This window comes from Melospiza georgiana, chromosome 4 (genome assembly GCF_028018845.1).
Source record: "Melospiza georgiana isolate bMelGeo1 chromosome 4, bMelGeo1.pri, whole genome shotgun sequence".
NCBI classification, from domain to species: domain Eukaryota; kingdom Metazoa; phylum Chordata; class Aves; order Passeriformes; family Passerellidae; genus Melospiza; species Melospiza georgiana.
Genome location: NC_080433.1, coordinates 27,717,753 through 27,733,202, shown reverse-complemented (window position 1 = coordinate 27,733,202; position 15,450 = coordinate 27,717,753). Strand labels below are relative to the sequence as shown.

Sequence of the window (15,450 nt, the reverse complement as noted above, 5' to 3'; positions counted from 1 at the left end):
TAAGCTATGTATCAAGAAACAGGAGGAGCCTCTCAAACAGAGCAAGGATAAAAAAATCAGTAATATTTCTCAAATATAAAGACTAAAAATGACAAACACTAACATCCTTGCATCTCACTATATACAAGCACTTATCTTTTCTGAAAGCAAAACAAAACCATTTCCATAACTGTTTATGAAACTTACACAGCAAAGAACTCTATCTCTAGACAACAATATTCCAAAAATGACTATGCCTTAAACAAAACATTAATGTTTTATACATTTAACTCTACATAGTAACAATACAGCATTTTAGAAAATAATTACTTGTTGCTGGTATACAGAACAGCCAGCTGATGCACTACATTCACCACCACTTCATAACATCGGGTAACAAAGCAAGACAGCTCCTGAAATACAAGAAAACAAAATGCATATAAATGTATAGATCCTCCTCATAGACAAGTTGTCATTACACAAAAAAAAACCCTGAACATACACTACAGAATACGCAGCCAAAGCTCCAACTACATCCCTAACCCAAGTCAGTGGACAGATTTACAGCAGGATGGAAAATATCCTACTAACAGCTCTGAAAAAGGATCTGGGACTAAGCTAAGAAACTACCAAACACAAGCTTCCAGTACAACTCTGACCCTTTATAGTATTGGTTCAATTTATCAAAGACAGCAAGAAGTGACTTGACAACAGATCCCAAGTACTTTCAGGGACAAAATCCAGCAGAGGTTGTGCTTTTTCCCCACTAGATTCAAGAGTCACACTCTGGATGCTGGTAATAGCCAAATTCAAATTAGAAATTACCATAGGAGCTCTTACTGTAAGAGTGATAAGCCAGAGAATATTGCTTTAAAACAAAGAAAGTCAATGTCTTTGAAAGGTTTGCCTCATGAAGGCAGAACTTAGGCTTGGTTATGTAACACAAAATGAGTAAGAACATGTCAACTCTGACTATGTAAAGAAGCATCTTAATTTATATAATGGATTTTAACATGGCATTCCTTGAACAACAGGATAAGTTAATATGAGCTTCCCTTAACTGCAGTAATATCTGCTCATTAATTTACCTTACAAATCCCATCAGGGAAATGTCAGTGTGTGATGAGTCTAGTCAGTCTGCATGTAGATGGCTTTATAGCAGACAGCTCACACTGGATGAACAGTCAGCCAGCCAGGAGACTGGCTAACAGCTGAATTCTGTCTTCCTCTCCATCAAAAATAGATCCTATTTGGGCTTCTGCCTTCTATTAGTCACCAGTTTTCACAAAACATTACTTCTTAAAATTGTACTGCTCTAACAAATGCAGCTGAAATAAGCCAACGGAAGAATGGATTAATAGACAGATGAGATCATGTTTCCTGGGGAGGCAGCATTAGCTGCCATTTTAAAATTTCTGGAAAGAAGTCCAATTCAACAGTACACACATATTAGCAGCTACATAATACAAAAAAGACTGTAATAAACTAATATTTCAGAGCATTATTTTGATAATGCTTTAAAAAAACTTTCTGACCTAGCAAATTTGAGGCTACTGCATCTAGCTAATCCAGAAAGCCCAGAAGAGCCAAGAAACCAATACATGGTGATTAGCTCTATGAAAGCAACTTTCCACCTTTTTGTTAACTTCATATTTTCACACCACCCCTGGGGATATGCTTATAACACTGACCAGAACAGCATTTCCTAATCTAGGGAGGTAGAACACTGAACGGATTTAGGACAACCCAACTGCTGAAAAAGAACAAACTTCCTAAGCAAAACAGAGAATGAAGGATGAAACCTACAAAGCTGGTAAGACAAAGAGGTTGGAAAATGAGAAAGAAAACATGAGTGATCCTAACAATTCACTGCACTTCAGTGTAGTAAAGGAAGTTGAGAAATAGTAAAGGAAGTTGAGAAATTACTTCCTACACAGCATTTGTCTTGTCACGACAATGATTAGTATCATGCTGCAGAATCAGAACATAAATTTTAACCCTTGGTCAACCAGAATTTATTTAAATATTCTGGAAGCTTCCTCTATATTCTCTACTTCACCACATCTACTCCTTACAAGCAATATTGCATAAAAATAGAAACATTTTTGGGAATGAGACAGTTGCTTAAGTTATACTAAGGACAAAAAACTCCACAATAGACTGAATCCCAAGAGCACAGGTATTCCTCAGAATAAAAACAGATCCTGTTTTCATTGAAAGGAGTGATCTTCCAAAAATGTTTGAAGGTAACATAAGCAATTTTTTTCAGGTACATACTTTGATTTTGTTTTTTTCTACCAGCTAAAAAAACCCAAATATATAAAACAATCAACCCATTTCCAATGTTCAATAAACACCAGAACTTGCTAACTAAACTCAGTTATCTTTAACTACGGATGAAAGCAACCTCAATTTATCTTCTCCTACTGAAATATTTTAAAGTAATTTCTAATTCCTTCTCTCATTAGACTTCCAGAGAGAAGTATAAAAAAATCCCCAAACAATATGTGATACATCAGCTGGTCTGCAGGCAAACCATAGCAACATATCAGATGACTGCTATGCCTTTCAGCAAAATGCAAACGGGATATGGCAGACTGTTAAATCCATTTTGCAAGTAAAATTAAGATTATATTGCTGTCAAACAATCAAAACATACTCTACCTGCAAGAAAGAAACAAATCTTCCCATCTGTATTTGGCAATCTCCCTCCACCATGCTGGAATCTGTGGCTTAAAAGAGAAACATTTGTCAACAGTTTCTAAAGCCTGTGTTGTACCTGTTAAACTAACACTGAATCTTGCCCTCCAAGCCATTTATTTCTCATACTATTAGAGTGCACTATTATAAGTGTATTGATAGAGCCTCAAAACCTCCTAATTTTGCTTTGCTAAGGTGGACTTATTTTTGGAGTTTCTTTTTCATTAAAAACTACATGGTTTATAAATTAGATACAAAGCTGGGAAAAGTCTTCTTCATCTGAAAGAAAAAAAAATAAATCCCATAATTCTTTAAGGACATATGTATTATGTAACTTCATGTAAATGTTTCTATTTTTAAGAAATTTGCATGAAAATACTAGTTATTTATCTTGCAAGAAACATCCAGATGTTTTTTATGGAGAGAATATACTACATGATTAACTAGAAAGATTATTTTTTTTTCCTACATATCCTTCTGCACAAAAGATATGTGGCTTACCACCATAGCTTCACAGCATTATCTGTATGACACAGAACACAGAACTACAATAATTACATCAGCCATGCCAAAGCGTTTCAGTCATTTGGAGCGGTTTGAACATCACCTGACAAAATACTGTCTTTTTAATGGGACAACAGATAGATGCTCTAGACTTGAGATTTTTCTTCTGAGTCACTCTGAGCAAGAAGAGCTCACTTAAAATTACAAGTTTACCTAAGAAATGCAGGTCTTCTTGCTACATAAAATATATTCTTTTACAGCTGTCAGAGATTAAAGGAGTCTCCATTTTTCTCCAACATGGAGCTCTGGGACAGAATACTAAACATTGCTTTGCTTCCCATTTCCACATTTTATGCAACTTTTAATCTCTTCAGTGTATGTTCCAAAAAATCCTACCCCACTACCTGAAGTTCCTAGACTAGTCCTAGCCACTGCAATGACAAGATGGGGCAAAAAGTTCTCTTTACATAGATAGAAAAAGCCAGCATAGTATTGGTTTAAATTTCAACCATCCTTGAGCAAGTAACTTTGCCAGTTGTTTAAAGTAAGCAAGCTTGCTGTTATCAAAGAAAATGCTACAAGTAGGGATATGGAAATAAAGAACATAATTACTGCATTCCTACTTAATCCTCAGAAGGCTGACCTCTCAGTTCCCGATATTTCCAAGCATTCTCTGCACAATACCCATCAGGAACAAATTGCTGCTGTAATATAATGATCTGCTATACTCTGGTTTTTTCACACTAGAGACATGGAAAATTCTGAAGGATCTCCTAGTACCATTTTGGCAGTATATGACTTTAAAATATTTAAAACCATATCTGATAAGACACGTAAGTCTACTAAGAAAAAAGGGAAAACAACCAAACACACACACCCCCCAAAAAACCTCCCACATAACAAGCTAACAAATCCCCCACTTTTCTATGCTCCTTAAGCACAACAGTTATCTTATATAGCACTTAAAAGAATTATAAACAGTCCCGAGCTCAAAGATTTCACATTCCCTGATATTTCTGATGTCTTGTATGACAAAGATCTGTGCTTATTCCCACACTAGTACCCCAAGTCATTCAGGAGTTACCAGTTTTAACTCCAAGGCAAAAAACTGTCACCTACAGCAGTGTCTCACCATTTGTGAACTGACTTATGATGACTTGGGCCCCCTCTTATGACATGGTCTGAACATGTAGTATAAGTTACCTGCACTGAAAGGGGAGGTGATATCAACATACTCCAACTTGTCTTGGAATACCAATTGCATAAGTGAAGAGGCCAGGACTTGGGCCAAGTTATTTATTAATGCTTTCATTGTTTTACTTCAGTTAAATCACAGATTTACTGTTTAACTACAACCGATGTCAAATGTAGCTCCAAAAGGAAGTAAGTTGGTTTAGGATGTGTTTACATGTGAAAAACATGTTTTCAGTGCCATACCTTGCAAAATAGCTGCTACAGCAGACAAGCTGTATGTAGGGAGCTCACACTCCCTACTTCCCATGTAAACAAGGCTGCAACAAAATTTCCTGTTCGTGTAACAACACATACTGCAGGGCTTTACAGAGAAACCTTATCTTAAGCTAACTCAGGATAGCTACAAGACACTAACATATATCCCTATAGGCTCAAAGTTCTCTATTTGGTGTGCATCACAGAGAAAGCATATATCCGTATAATAAAAATTACAGTAATTGTAGCATTTAATATAACCTGAAGCCATAATATAAAACTACATACGTTTACAGAAAAAGAAGCTACTTACCTCCTTCTCCGTAAAACAGGAGGCCATTATAAAATTTAGTTTCTGCCTAACAACAAAAGCAGAAATTTGGTTTTTAATAAATAGGATATATGTAATCAAGCTACAAAATTTTTTAGACATGTCTTGTTTCTTTATTGATAAAAATAAATGCATATATCAGCATCATGCCAAGCTGCAAAACTTTTCATATACAATAATAAAAGTCAGTTGAATTTACCTCATATTTTAACTTCTTGATTTCACAGCAAAGAGCAGCATACACTGTAATAACTTTGTTTAGAACCTAGACTCAAAGTGAGGAAAAAAAATCACACAGATTACAAGCAAGTTCACATTTAGAGGGCTTGGACTGAGGTTGAATAACTTTTTTTCCCTTTAAGCATAAACTGCTTACCTTGTTTTCTGTCTTTATGAGCTCCAGTAGGGAGGACTGTTCATATGGCAAAAGCTAGAATTAAAAAAAAAAGCAAACAAAAAAACACAAAACAACCAAACAGAAACAAAAAATCAACAACTTTAAATAAACATTAGTCAAAAATACATTCATCCAACTAGGCAAGTATTCCCTCCAGTTTAATCTCAAATAGGGTCAGTAATAAGAGAGCCACAATTGCACATGACTGCCAGCCTGCACTGGAGGAGCCCTTCACTCTTCATGTTCATATGGAAATACCTTTCCTTTCACTTTAGGCAGACAGACAAATACCAAGGTATATTATATAGCATTTTCAACAATTTACTTACAAAACTTGTAAAGGAAAAGCACAATCATTATGGCATATGTAGGAGAAAAACAGCTCAGGAAAACTAAAACATTATTAAATTATTCCAAATGCTGGAAACAGGAAGCAGAAAGTACACCTGTATGCAGGCACTGCCAATTTGTACTTAAGTCAGCCTGATTTTGACTAGTCCATAAACATACAGTACTGTGCAGTACTACACATCATTTATTCAAATTATTCAGACAGATGACAGCTTGAGAGTGCGTCTTCAGCACAGACAAGTTTCATATGGCAACAAAAGTGCTTTTAAATTATGTCTGCAAATTCAGTGAAGAGGAAAAGCTAATGCTCCACAGAGGAGACCAAGAAAACAGCCAATACTGCACCAAGGCCATTAGGTCAATACACACACAGTTCACTGTGCAGTTTTACAACTATTAGTGAGCTCTCCTGGAACCCCAGCCCCCAGATAAAAACACTAACAGTCACAGGGAAGACATCTGCTACAACCAGCCTTCCCAACACATGAAGAATTAGAAATTCATTCAACTTCAGGTAGTAACCATAGGACTAGAAACTAATCATGTGAAAGCTTCTTCCCATATGATATGCACCAATTTATTAATTATTTGATAATTAAACTAGTACTGGATAGTTTTCTCAAAGACACAAGTCAAAATTTTAAGAGCACAAATGCATCAAGCTTTTACTTAGGAGGTTTTGAAGGAAAGGACAAACTAGGAAAGTAACAGATGCAATGTATATTAAATATATGAAGACCTTTAAAGCAATGGGATCAAGACTGAAGTCCCAAACATCTCCAACAGAGTCATCCAAAGCATCTTCAATTCTTTTCAGCTGAGATGTATATTCCTCAAGAAATTTTCCGTAGCTCTTCAACTGCACTTCAGCATGAATTTCTGAGAATTGATAACATCATACAGTTTTACAGACAATTCAATAAACTGCAATTTCAAAAAATGTTATTAAAAACATTCAATATCTTGCTATTTAACTTTAGTCCTGTATTCTTCTTTTTGCTGTGGCATTTTTCTTTAATAAAATGCAGATTTAATGCAAAGTTCTTATTTGTTTAAAAACAATCCTATAATTTAGTGTTGGTTTAAAAGAAATTCAAATACTACTTGAAGAGTTTCGAACATCTAAGCAGTATGCAGAAAATTATTTTTTTTCAAGGTACGTGTATTGTTAAACTAAGACCTTAATAATCACATAAGGTGCTGAGCAAAGAAACTACTGTGGAAATTGCAGCACAGCAGGTGACCCTACCCATCAGCTGAACCAGTACAAATGCAATTATATAAGAACTTTGAGGCAATGGGTCTAATCATTTCAGCCTGAGTGGCAGTTGACTTTCCAGCAATCCACTTTCCATTTCTCCCTGGTATCTCTCAGTGAGTTATTTGACCATTACACGGAAAGCTTATGGCTTTTAGTAATTTCCTCCCACTTTCAAATTCACTCTTCTCAGGCAGAATTTTTCTTCTGCTGGGCATTGAAATGCATAGCTATCCTGTTAGTGTCAGGGGCAAGTAGGTTCAAAGGGACAAACAGGTTCAAAGGCTAACATTCAGCTGGTCTAACAAAAGCAACAGCAGTCTTAAGTGGCAAAGTAAATCGAAAGGCAATTGGTGCAAAACAGTTTCATGCTCTCTATCCTGATCTTTTTTATTTCTCATATTAACACTCTTCCCCAAATTATACATAATTGCTGACTTAGCTGCACAATCTGAACGACAGAGTAAATGTTCAAGGCTCCTACACTCAGGAAGTACAATCTTTTTTCATGTGAAAACTTCCCATTATTAGATAACAAATCTAACAGCTTGTGATCATTTGCTATTCATTGAAAATAGGATTATCTAAAAAAAGTTAGAGAATGAAGGTCAACTGGACAACTGAACTTTTCTTACACAAGAATTCAGCTGTCACGTAGCTTTATAGGTGCCCTTTTTGCATTTCAGCAGTGGACTTGCCTAGAAGTTAAAAATAATATATTCTTTTATTCTGCATGTTCAACCTCTTAATCATTGTCTTTGCAAACAACTGAGCCAAATGGTAGCTGATTTCTACTTCAGTGGGAGAGCACTGCTGAATCAATCATCATTGAAACATTTTTTGCAGAAAGAAAATATCTGACTGAGAAACTGCACCAGCCAGAAAAGGAAGAATGAATAAAGACAATTTGATAAGGAAAAGATGAAAAGGACTACACGTAGGGAGGTTGAGACTAAGAAGGAGAAATGACTGCAGTGAAGACTGAATTAATTTTAAGACAGTACTTTGAAAGTAGCAGCAATGCCAACCATAAAGGCATGCAGACTGCAAAGCCTACCCAAGGAGCACAGAACACTCTCCCACAATAATGGCATTAGCGCCGTTCAGTCCTAACAGTACCTGCAGCCTAGACAGAGCACAGGCATTGACAGGATCAGGAGAATGAATTTCATGTAGGAGAAGTGAGTAAAACACTCTCCATCAGCAGCACTCCAAGTACTGATGTGTAGCCCTTAAGTTGTATCATTGTACAATTCTATTCCATCAAGTTCATCTCATCCTTCAGGTTCTTTCCAGTGCATATTCTGCAGGCTCTGCTGCAGCAAACCAGTAAAACACTGATAGATCCACAGCTCCGTTGAATGGATTTTAACCAGCCATCATGTCAGCTTCGGTGCTTTACTGCTACAAAATCCAGAGTAGGGGAGACATTAAAGAGGTATGCTCTGGTACTTTCCTCATCACATCTCCTCCCTTCACACAAAAGACAAACTGACAACAAAAAACCAGACAGGCACTGGGGCTTTAAAGGAAGAACAGAAAAAACTTCAAAGTCATACAAGAGTAGGAAATCAACATTGCTGTTTAAATCAGTTTCTATGAAACAAAAACATTGAGCATTTCTCAAACAAAATCTCACAACAGCACTCTGCTAGAAATTCACTGACTGTCACCCTTCCAGCAGACAAATGATGGATTTGAGCAACAGTACACTCATTAAATACTTCCAAATACTAAATTATTGACAGCCATCAATTTGCTACCTATAAAATAAGACACAGGAATAATTTCTCACTTTCTTAGTGAGACAAGAGAGTGGAAGCTCTTAGCTAGCCAGAGATAGGCAGTTCCACAGGTAAAAAATTACCTGGGAGATGAGAGAAGCTTTCTAAGATGCAGAACATTTTTCCTAAATAAACTGACTCACACAGAGGAAGAAAATGAAATCATAGAAAGCAAATATCATCCTTTTCTTCAGAGCAGCATACATGCTTGATAAGGTCTAATGTGTTTAGAAGAAAGTTTGATTTAGTTTCCCCTCAGGTGATAAAACTTAAGCATTATAGTTGGAACAGTGCAAGAGATCAACTCAGCAGCAGATGCCCCAATCTTAACTTCTTCCAAAATCAGCAACATCAATATTCAATGAAGTCACTGGCAGTAAGATTTGCAAGCGTCATAGCCATACACATCTAGGACAGAGATCTTACAAACTAGACTTATCTTATGTTCTCAGTTGAGAAAGTTGTAATTGCTAAATGTTAGCGATGCAAAGCAAAAGTAGACAACAAGAACAAAAAATGCCTTTCAAGTCACATGATTATTCTTTGGCTTTTCCCTAGAACACTGTGTGCTGTTCTGGATGGACGATCAGCCTGTTTCTTCACCCTTGAGATGGTGATAACAGGGCATATTAAGTCATGTAAATTTTTTGGAGTTTCATTTCAAGTCCTAGTCAAACTAGCGGAGAGCTGGCATTTTGAGTAAAAGCTACATTTTCCTTTCCACAGCTAGAGAATTGATAAAAAGCTCTGCTCAGGACAGCCTGTTTCCACTGAAACCGGACTATCCAAACATGGCATAAACAGTATCATCCCCTGGGATAACATTATATGTGAAACAGTTGGTCCACGAGTGACATATTTGAACAGCAACACCTGGTATAATTAACTTGGCACAGTTCAATTTACAGCGTGTATTACAGTGTGACAACCATATAAGTTCCCTGTTTAGAAACTAGGTCACCTCCACAGGCTGAGTAAAACGTGTATTTTGACGGGCATACGAATCCACCGTGAAAGACTTCGGCATCGCTGAAGATCTTATTCAATTCTATTTTAAAGGTGAAACTACAAATGACCGCCCACCTCCCGTGACAGAGAGCCTTTACCAATGAAAGCTGAATACAACTAACTGCTCACAACATATCTTGATGTGACTTCTCTGAATAACCAAGGAAGCCACTGCAAAAATTTGTGAGCCACAAGAAATGACCGGGAAGGAAAGAAACACCGTTCCCACGACAAGCCCCGTCAGTGCGAGAAAAGACAGGGCGGCACAAAGCAGCCTAACCCTCCCCGCCGCACGGGGGGCACCGCAGACGACTCCCCCGAGGGAGCAAATGATGAAGGGCTGTAAAAGCTACTCCCCCCACCCTAAAACAACCCCGACAGCTACGGAGAAGGTGGTGAGAGCAAAGAAGGTCACGGCGGCCGCACACTACTGCAGGCCGGGCCGCAGGCGGACCAGCACTGGGCTGGCGGCGGGGGCGCGGGGCAGAGTCCGCGGGGCGGGGACAGCGACCCCGCTCAGCTCCCGCGACTGCTTCCTCCTCCGAACCCCCCTCCCTTCCGTTCCCGGCGGAGATGCAGCGGGGCGGTTCAGGGGGAGCAGGCTCTGCTCAGCCCGCACCTCCCCCCGCTCCGAGGTGGCTCCGAGGCGGCTCCCGCCGCACTCCGCCGGCCCGGCCCGGCCCGCCCTCCGCGGGTGCTCACTCTGCGAGCCGTCGTCGAGGCGGTCGAACTCCCAGTCCGGGGACAGGGTCTCCAGCGCCATCGCCGCCGATCCAGGCAGCGGCCGCCCGGCCGCCCCTGACTCAGGCGCACGGCACTTCCTGCCCCGCGCCCGCGCCGCACGCCGGGAAATGGAGGCGGAGGGGACTCGGGGCTCCGCAGGAGGAGGCGGGACAGCGCTGGCGCCGCTCCGCCGCCCCTCCCTGCTTCCCTCCGTCCGCCCGCCGCGCCCTGGGGTCGGCACCGGGCGGCGGTGCCGCGGCTGAGAAAGCGCTGAGGGTGGGCCCCGCGGGGCGCGCCGCGATGGCCCGATGCCCGCGGCGGGCCGGGGAGTTCGGTCCCCCCTTTCCTCCGACCCCCGGCAGCTTGAACCGGTCGTGCTGGGTGAGGCAGGGCTGGCCTCGGAGGCACGGGGGCTTTGGGAGCTTTCCTGGTTTTCGGCTGGGGCTCGGCAGCCCAGCCCAGTCCCTGTGACACCGACTCCGCAGCTGTGCCAGGCTGCTGGCATGAGGGAAAGCTCTGCCGCCCTAAAGCGTGACAGACCCGCAGCCGCCCCAGCGCTTCCCCTTTCTGGTGCCGGAGGAAGGAAGCGGTATGAGGAATTGCCCCTGGTCTGGGACGGTCTGGAGCTCAGGGAGAGTTGCGAAGCTCCCGCTAATCATCCCCCTTGTCGTTTGTGTCACGGCCTCACAATGGCCGTGAGGTACTTACCGGCGTTCCACTTTTTCTCTTTTTTCCCAGGACCCTAGGGGGTGTAAAATCAGAATAAGAATATAAATACTTGGGAAAGGAAGAGAAGTAACCGTTCAGGACCATTAGCAGCGACCACACCAATTTCATTAGCTCAGCAGAATCAGTAGCATCAGCAGAAAAGGAAATGGCTTTCAAAAGAAGTATCATGAGGAGCATCAGCAATGTCAGTGGGGAAAATGCAAGAAAAATAGCAACCCGGATGAGAGATGTATCAGGACCATCCATAAAAGCTAATTTTGTAATGCAACAATTCTGAAATGAGTGCATGACCATCCATAAAAGCTAACTTTGTAGTGCAGCAATTCTGAAAATAGCACCTACCTTCTGGTTGCTTTCAAAGGAAGCCATCCTTTGGCATCTATTGATTTTAGAGTTTCTAGGGATAAAAGATATGATTGGTTGAATTATCACATTTATTGATGAATTTTTCTTACCTAAAGTGCATTTTAAGAGGCCACCCTGGGAAAGAAGAAATCAAATTCAGCTTTGTGTGAAATTAAATAAAGACTGTTTGGAATAAGTTGTTTGTTTTGTTGGGTTCTTTTTTACTGGAGAGAACTCTGATTTGTTGTCATGTTGTCAAATAATCATGATGTAATACGTCAATACATCTTCTCCACTCTTTGGCTCTTACGCAAACTGTTCACACTGGGTTTTAATGGAACCAGAAGTTTAATTATGCAGGATACTGACAGCTGGCAGTGAACACAAGTGCCTCTAAGGAGATGACGATTATCGCACAAAATGAAAATACAACTTCTGCTAGATTTTAAGGATCTTTTTCTGTCCATGCAGCTTTATTAGAAGTCAGTGTAGCTGCTGTACATTTATTCAAAATCAACATATGTCTTCCAATTCTGAAAAATGAAATAATAAAATAGAGTTTTCTTCACAAACCTTCTTTGAAACAAAGTTTCTTTCAGCTGTGTAAGACTGCACATGAACAGAGGCTTTCAGACTGCTTACAAGGTAGTTATCAGGCCTTTTGCTCTCTGTCCCAGAAAAAGGCGTCCTTCAATTCTGCAGGATGGTACAAGGGAGGAACCTGCAGAACTGGCACTTGGTAGGGCCCTTGCTTCCTACATCTAAACTGAATTTGTAAAGTAAATATTGCAGGGTTGCTTATTGCAAGGTTGTGAGATCATCAGAACTGGAGGCAAGGTAATCCAGGTGGGTGGCCTGTGCAGTGGCCACACCAAACCAAAGGGTGCACTGTGATCCCCACAGCATAAGTGATGTAGCCCTTATTTTAAATATGGAAAAAGAAAATTTCTTCAAAAGAAAATACATTGAAATAGAATGGGTTTTTAAAAAAAGGGAGCAGGAGGCTCCTTAACTGAAAAAAAATTTCACAATTATACTCAATTAAGTACACCAGTTAAATTTATGTTGCCATTCATGGTTGGTTTTATTTAAATGACTGATAATTGTCTTTTCCTTTGGCTCCCTAGGTGGCAGTATTTTGTTGCTCACACTGAAATCATTTAGGTCATTTGGAGATTCTGCTAGAATTTCTGTTTTCTCTGAAAATCTGATTTAGACTTTGTCTTGAAGCTCACTGGCAGTGAGACTGGCTTGGATTTGATTGATAAGTTTGCTGGGCTGTCTTATCAGTGAATGGCTTTATGCTGTTCACTCGTGTGAAATTATTGACATTTTATAAACAGAATTTCTGCAAGTTGGATGACACAGCTTCCATTGTACCAGGAAGCTTTTATGTGGTACAAACTCATAGGAATTGCTAAGATTGCTCAAATATCTGTTAGAATCTTCAGGAAATAGTATAGTAAGAAAATTCTTTAGACTTTGTTTGATAGACAGTGATTTCTAAGCTGACCATTACTGAACACAAACATAATCTATAAAACAATCGTTTCTTTTGGTCAAGCCTAATTGGTCATTAAATGAAATTTCATCATGAACTTTCACAGGAACTGAGTAAAATGTGAACACAAATATGTTCCAGCTGAAATTACTTGTTACACTTGAGTACTGGAAAAGTAGATGAGAGAATAAAGTCCAAAATATAGTAGAATTAATATTGTGCTATCACCATTTCATTTATGAAGTGGTTAGGTTTCTATGGATTCATAAATCAATAGGAGCCTGATTCCATGAGGTATTAACCCTTTTTCCTTGAAATAATCCCAATTGGAAATATCATACTACAATGGGCAATTCAGTTGCCTGGTATTTTAAACAGCATTTTTCTGATATTTGAAACCATCCATCAGATATTTTAACCATCCAAACAGAAACCATTTTCTGAAAAAAAATAAAGGGGGTGGGGGGGGCAGAAAAGCACCCAGATGAGATATTGCTTCTTGTGTATACAGGCAAAGCTTCACCAAGATTATTGACAGTCACTAATTACTAGAATTGTAATTACTTACAGGAGAAAGAATTTGACTTGCTGTATCTGCAAAAACCCAACTATTCTCTATGTTCTTTGTCTGTGGAATGTTTGATGCTTAGCTCTGAACATTTTAAATAAAATGAAGATCTTGCTTGAAGTTTTTGTGGCAGAATTCCCAGAAAAGATTTACTATCTGAGATCTGCTCTTTGCAGCTCCACTCCACTAAGACAGCAACAACTTTTGCAGATGTAGTTCCTAATCTGTCATATGCAATCTGAGAGAATTCCATCTATCCATATGAGTAAGGCATCTGCACATGATAGTTCTTGCTACTTGTTACATTGGTGGAATAATCTCCTTTTATCATGAAATATATACCTCCTTTTGGTTAGTCTGGAAAAATCAAATGTCAAGTGTAAGGTTTTAAATGGTTAATGTCTAATTAGGATCCTCTGGGGGAAAAAATAATAAAAGTTTTAAATATAAGTGTTTCAGAGATAACAGACAAAGTAACTTTCCCATAAAATTTTGCTTCAGCAAGTGGAAATGAACATGAAATGTTTTTATTGTGTAAAATTTTAGTTGAAACTTGTCATGCAATTAACATACTTAGCCATTAATTAACAATTAACAACCATACAAAGACTTATTTTATTTTTTTTGATTACTCAGTCTTTAAAACTGGGTAAACTCTAAAGTACTCCTGAGGAATTTGAGTCTGACCTATGACCAAATCTTTAATCGTGATGAAAAGCCCCATCAGGGCTGATTTCCAACAACAAAAAGCCTATGCAGAGCTAATTTAGTTGATTACTGAGTCCCAGGGCATGATTTTCAAAAGAAAGCAAATCCTGGAGGATTCCAAGCAGTTTCTCAAGCACTTCAGTTTGTGCACACTGTGCGGAACAGTCTTTCCTAATGATCTTGCCAAGTCTTGATGGTGTCTTCAAAGACACTGAGTAGCTTCTGCTTCACAGAAAGTATTTAAAATATTCAGCTACATTAGGTCTTATATTTGTTCTGTACATTTCTGCACATGCAAACACATTTTTGCTATTGTACAAGCACGTTTAACTCCTGAATAGCTTTGGTGAACATACCCCCCTATCAGTTTTTGCCATTTGCTGACATACATCTCCTTAAAATTTGGTGACACAAAGGAAAAATCCTATGCTGAAAAGCTTACTATAGGTATTTGCAGTTTTTTTCCCTATAAACTCTGGCTTTATGACAAGGGATCAGAACTGAAAGGGGAAAAAAAATCAGAAAATTAAGCTTAATGTATAAAATGTGCTCCAAACAAAGTAAGCACTGGTGCTAGGATATTTTTCCCCAAACGAACAAGAAATTAATAATTTGCAAGGTACTTCTCTGACTGGGGTACAAAAATTAATGGGTAATACTTTGTGTCACTTTTTCCAATAACATAAAGCCCAGAGGAATGCACTGTAAGTGTTACGATATTTAACACTTATGATGGATTTACTAGGTCATACTAGACCTATCTCAAAGAGGTCAGCCTAATAATTTTCTGGATACCAAAAATCTTGATTGTAAGTATTTGCACTTGAAATTCTACATAGGCAATTTGTTAAGTGGTTATTAAAACCCATTTGTATGAATTCATAACTCTGATGATAATGTGAAGCTGATGGTATGAAGACACATCTTTGTCTGTGCTTTAGCACACCTTCATGGCCATTCATGTCCCTGCCCCTCTTATTGTTAATAAATCTAAAATAAATCCCTCCTCTTCCTTCCCAGTTCTTATTTATATAGCTCTTATATGGTGACAACAGATACCTCCTCTTGTGATTTTTCCCTTTTGTTACCTAACATTTTAGTAGTCTGTGAAGTAA

The 15,450-nt window shown here is 39.1% G+C and overlaps 1 protein-coding gene across 2 annotated transcripts in view; it reads right to left on the bottom strand.

The window, feature by feature from the left end:
• WASHC4 (WASH complex subunit 4) overlaps positions 1–10,589 on the bottom strand; it is a 39,485-nt gene extending 28,896 nt beyond the window's left edge. For both annotated transcript variants that reach the window (XM_058021894.1, XM_058021893.1), the window contains exons 1-7: positions 10,464–10,589; positions 6,451–6,590; positions 5,340–5,393; positions 5,163–5,228; positions 4,946–4,991; positions 2,644–2,711; positions 310–392 (exon numbers count right to left, since the gene is read on the bottom strand). In XM_058021894.1, coding sequence (XP_057877877.1) covers positions 310–392; positions 2,644–2,711; positions 4,946–4,991; positions 5,163–5,228; positions 5,340–5,393; positions 6,451–6,590; positions 10,464–10,524 — 518 coding nt within the window. In that variant the 5' untranslated portion in view covers positions 10,525–10,589. The remainder of the gene's footprint in view (positions 1–309; positions 393–2,643; positions 2,712–4,945; positions 4,992–5,162; positions 5,229–5,339; positions 5,394–6,450; positions 6,591–10,463) is intronic.
• Positions 10,590–15,450: the final 4,861 nt, after the last annotated feature.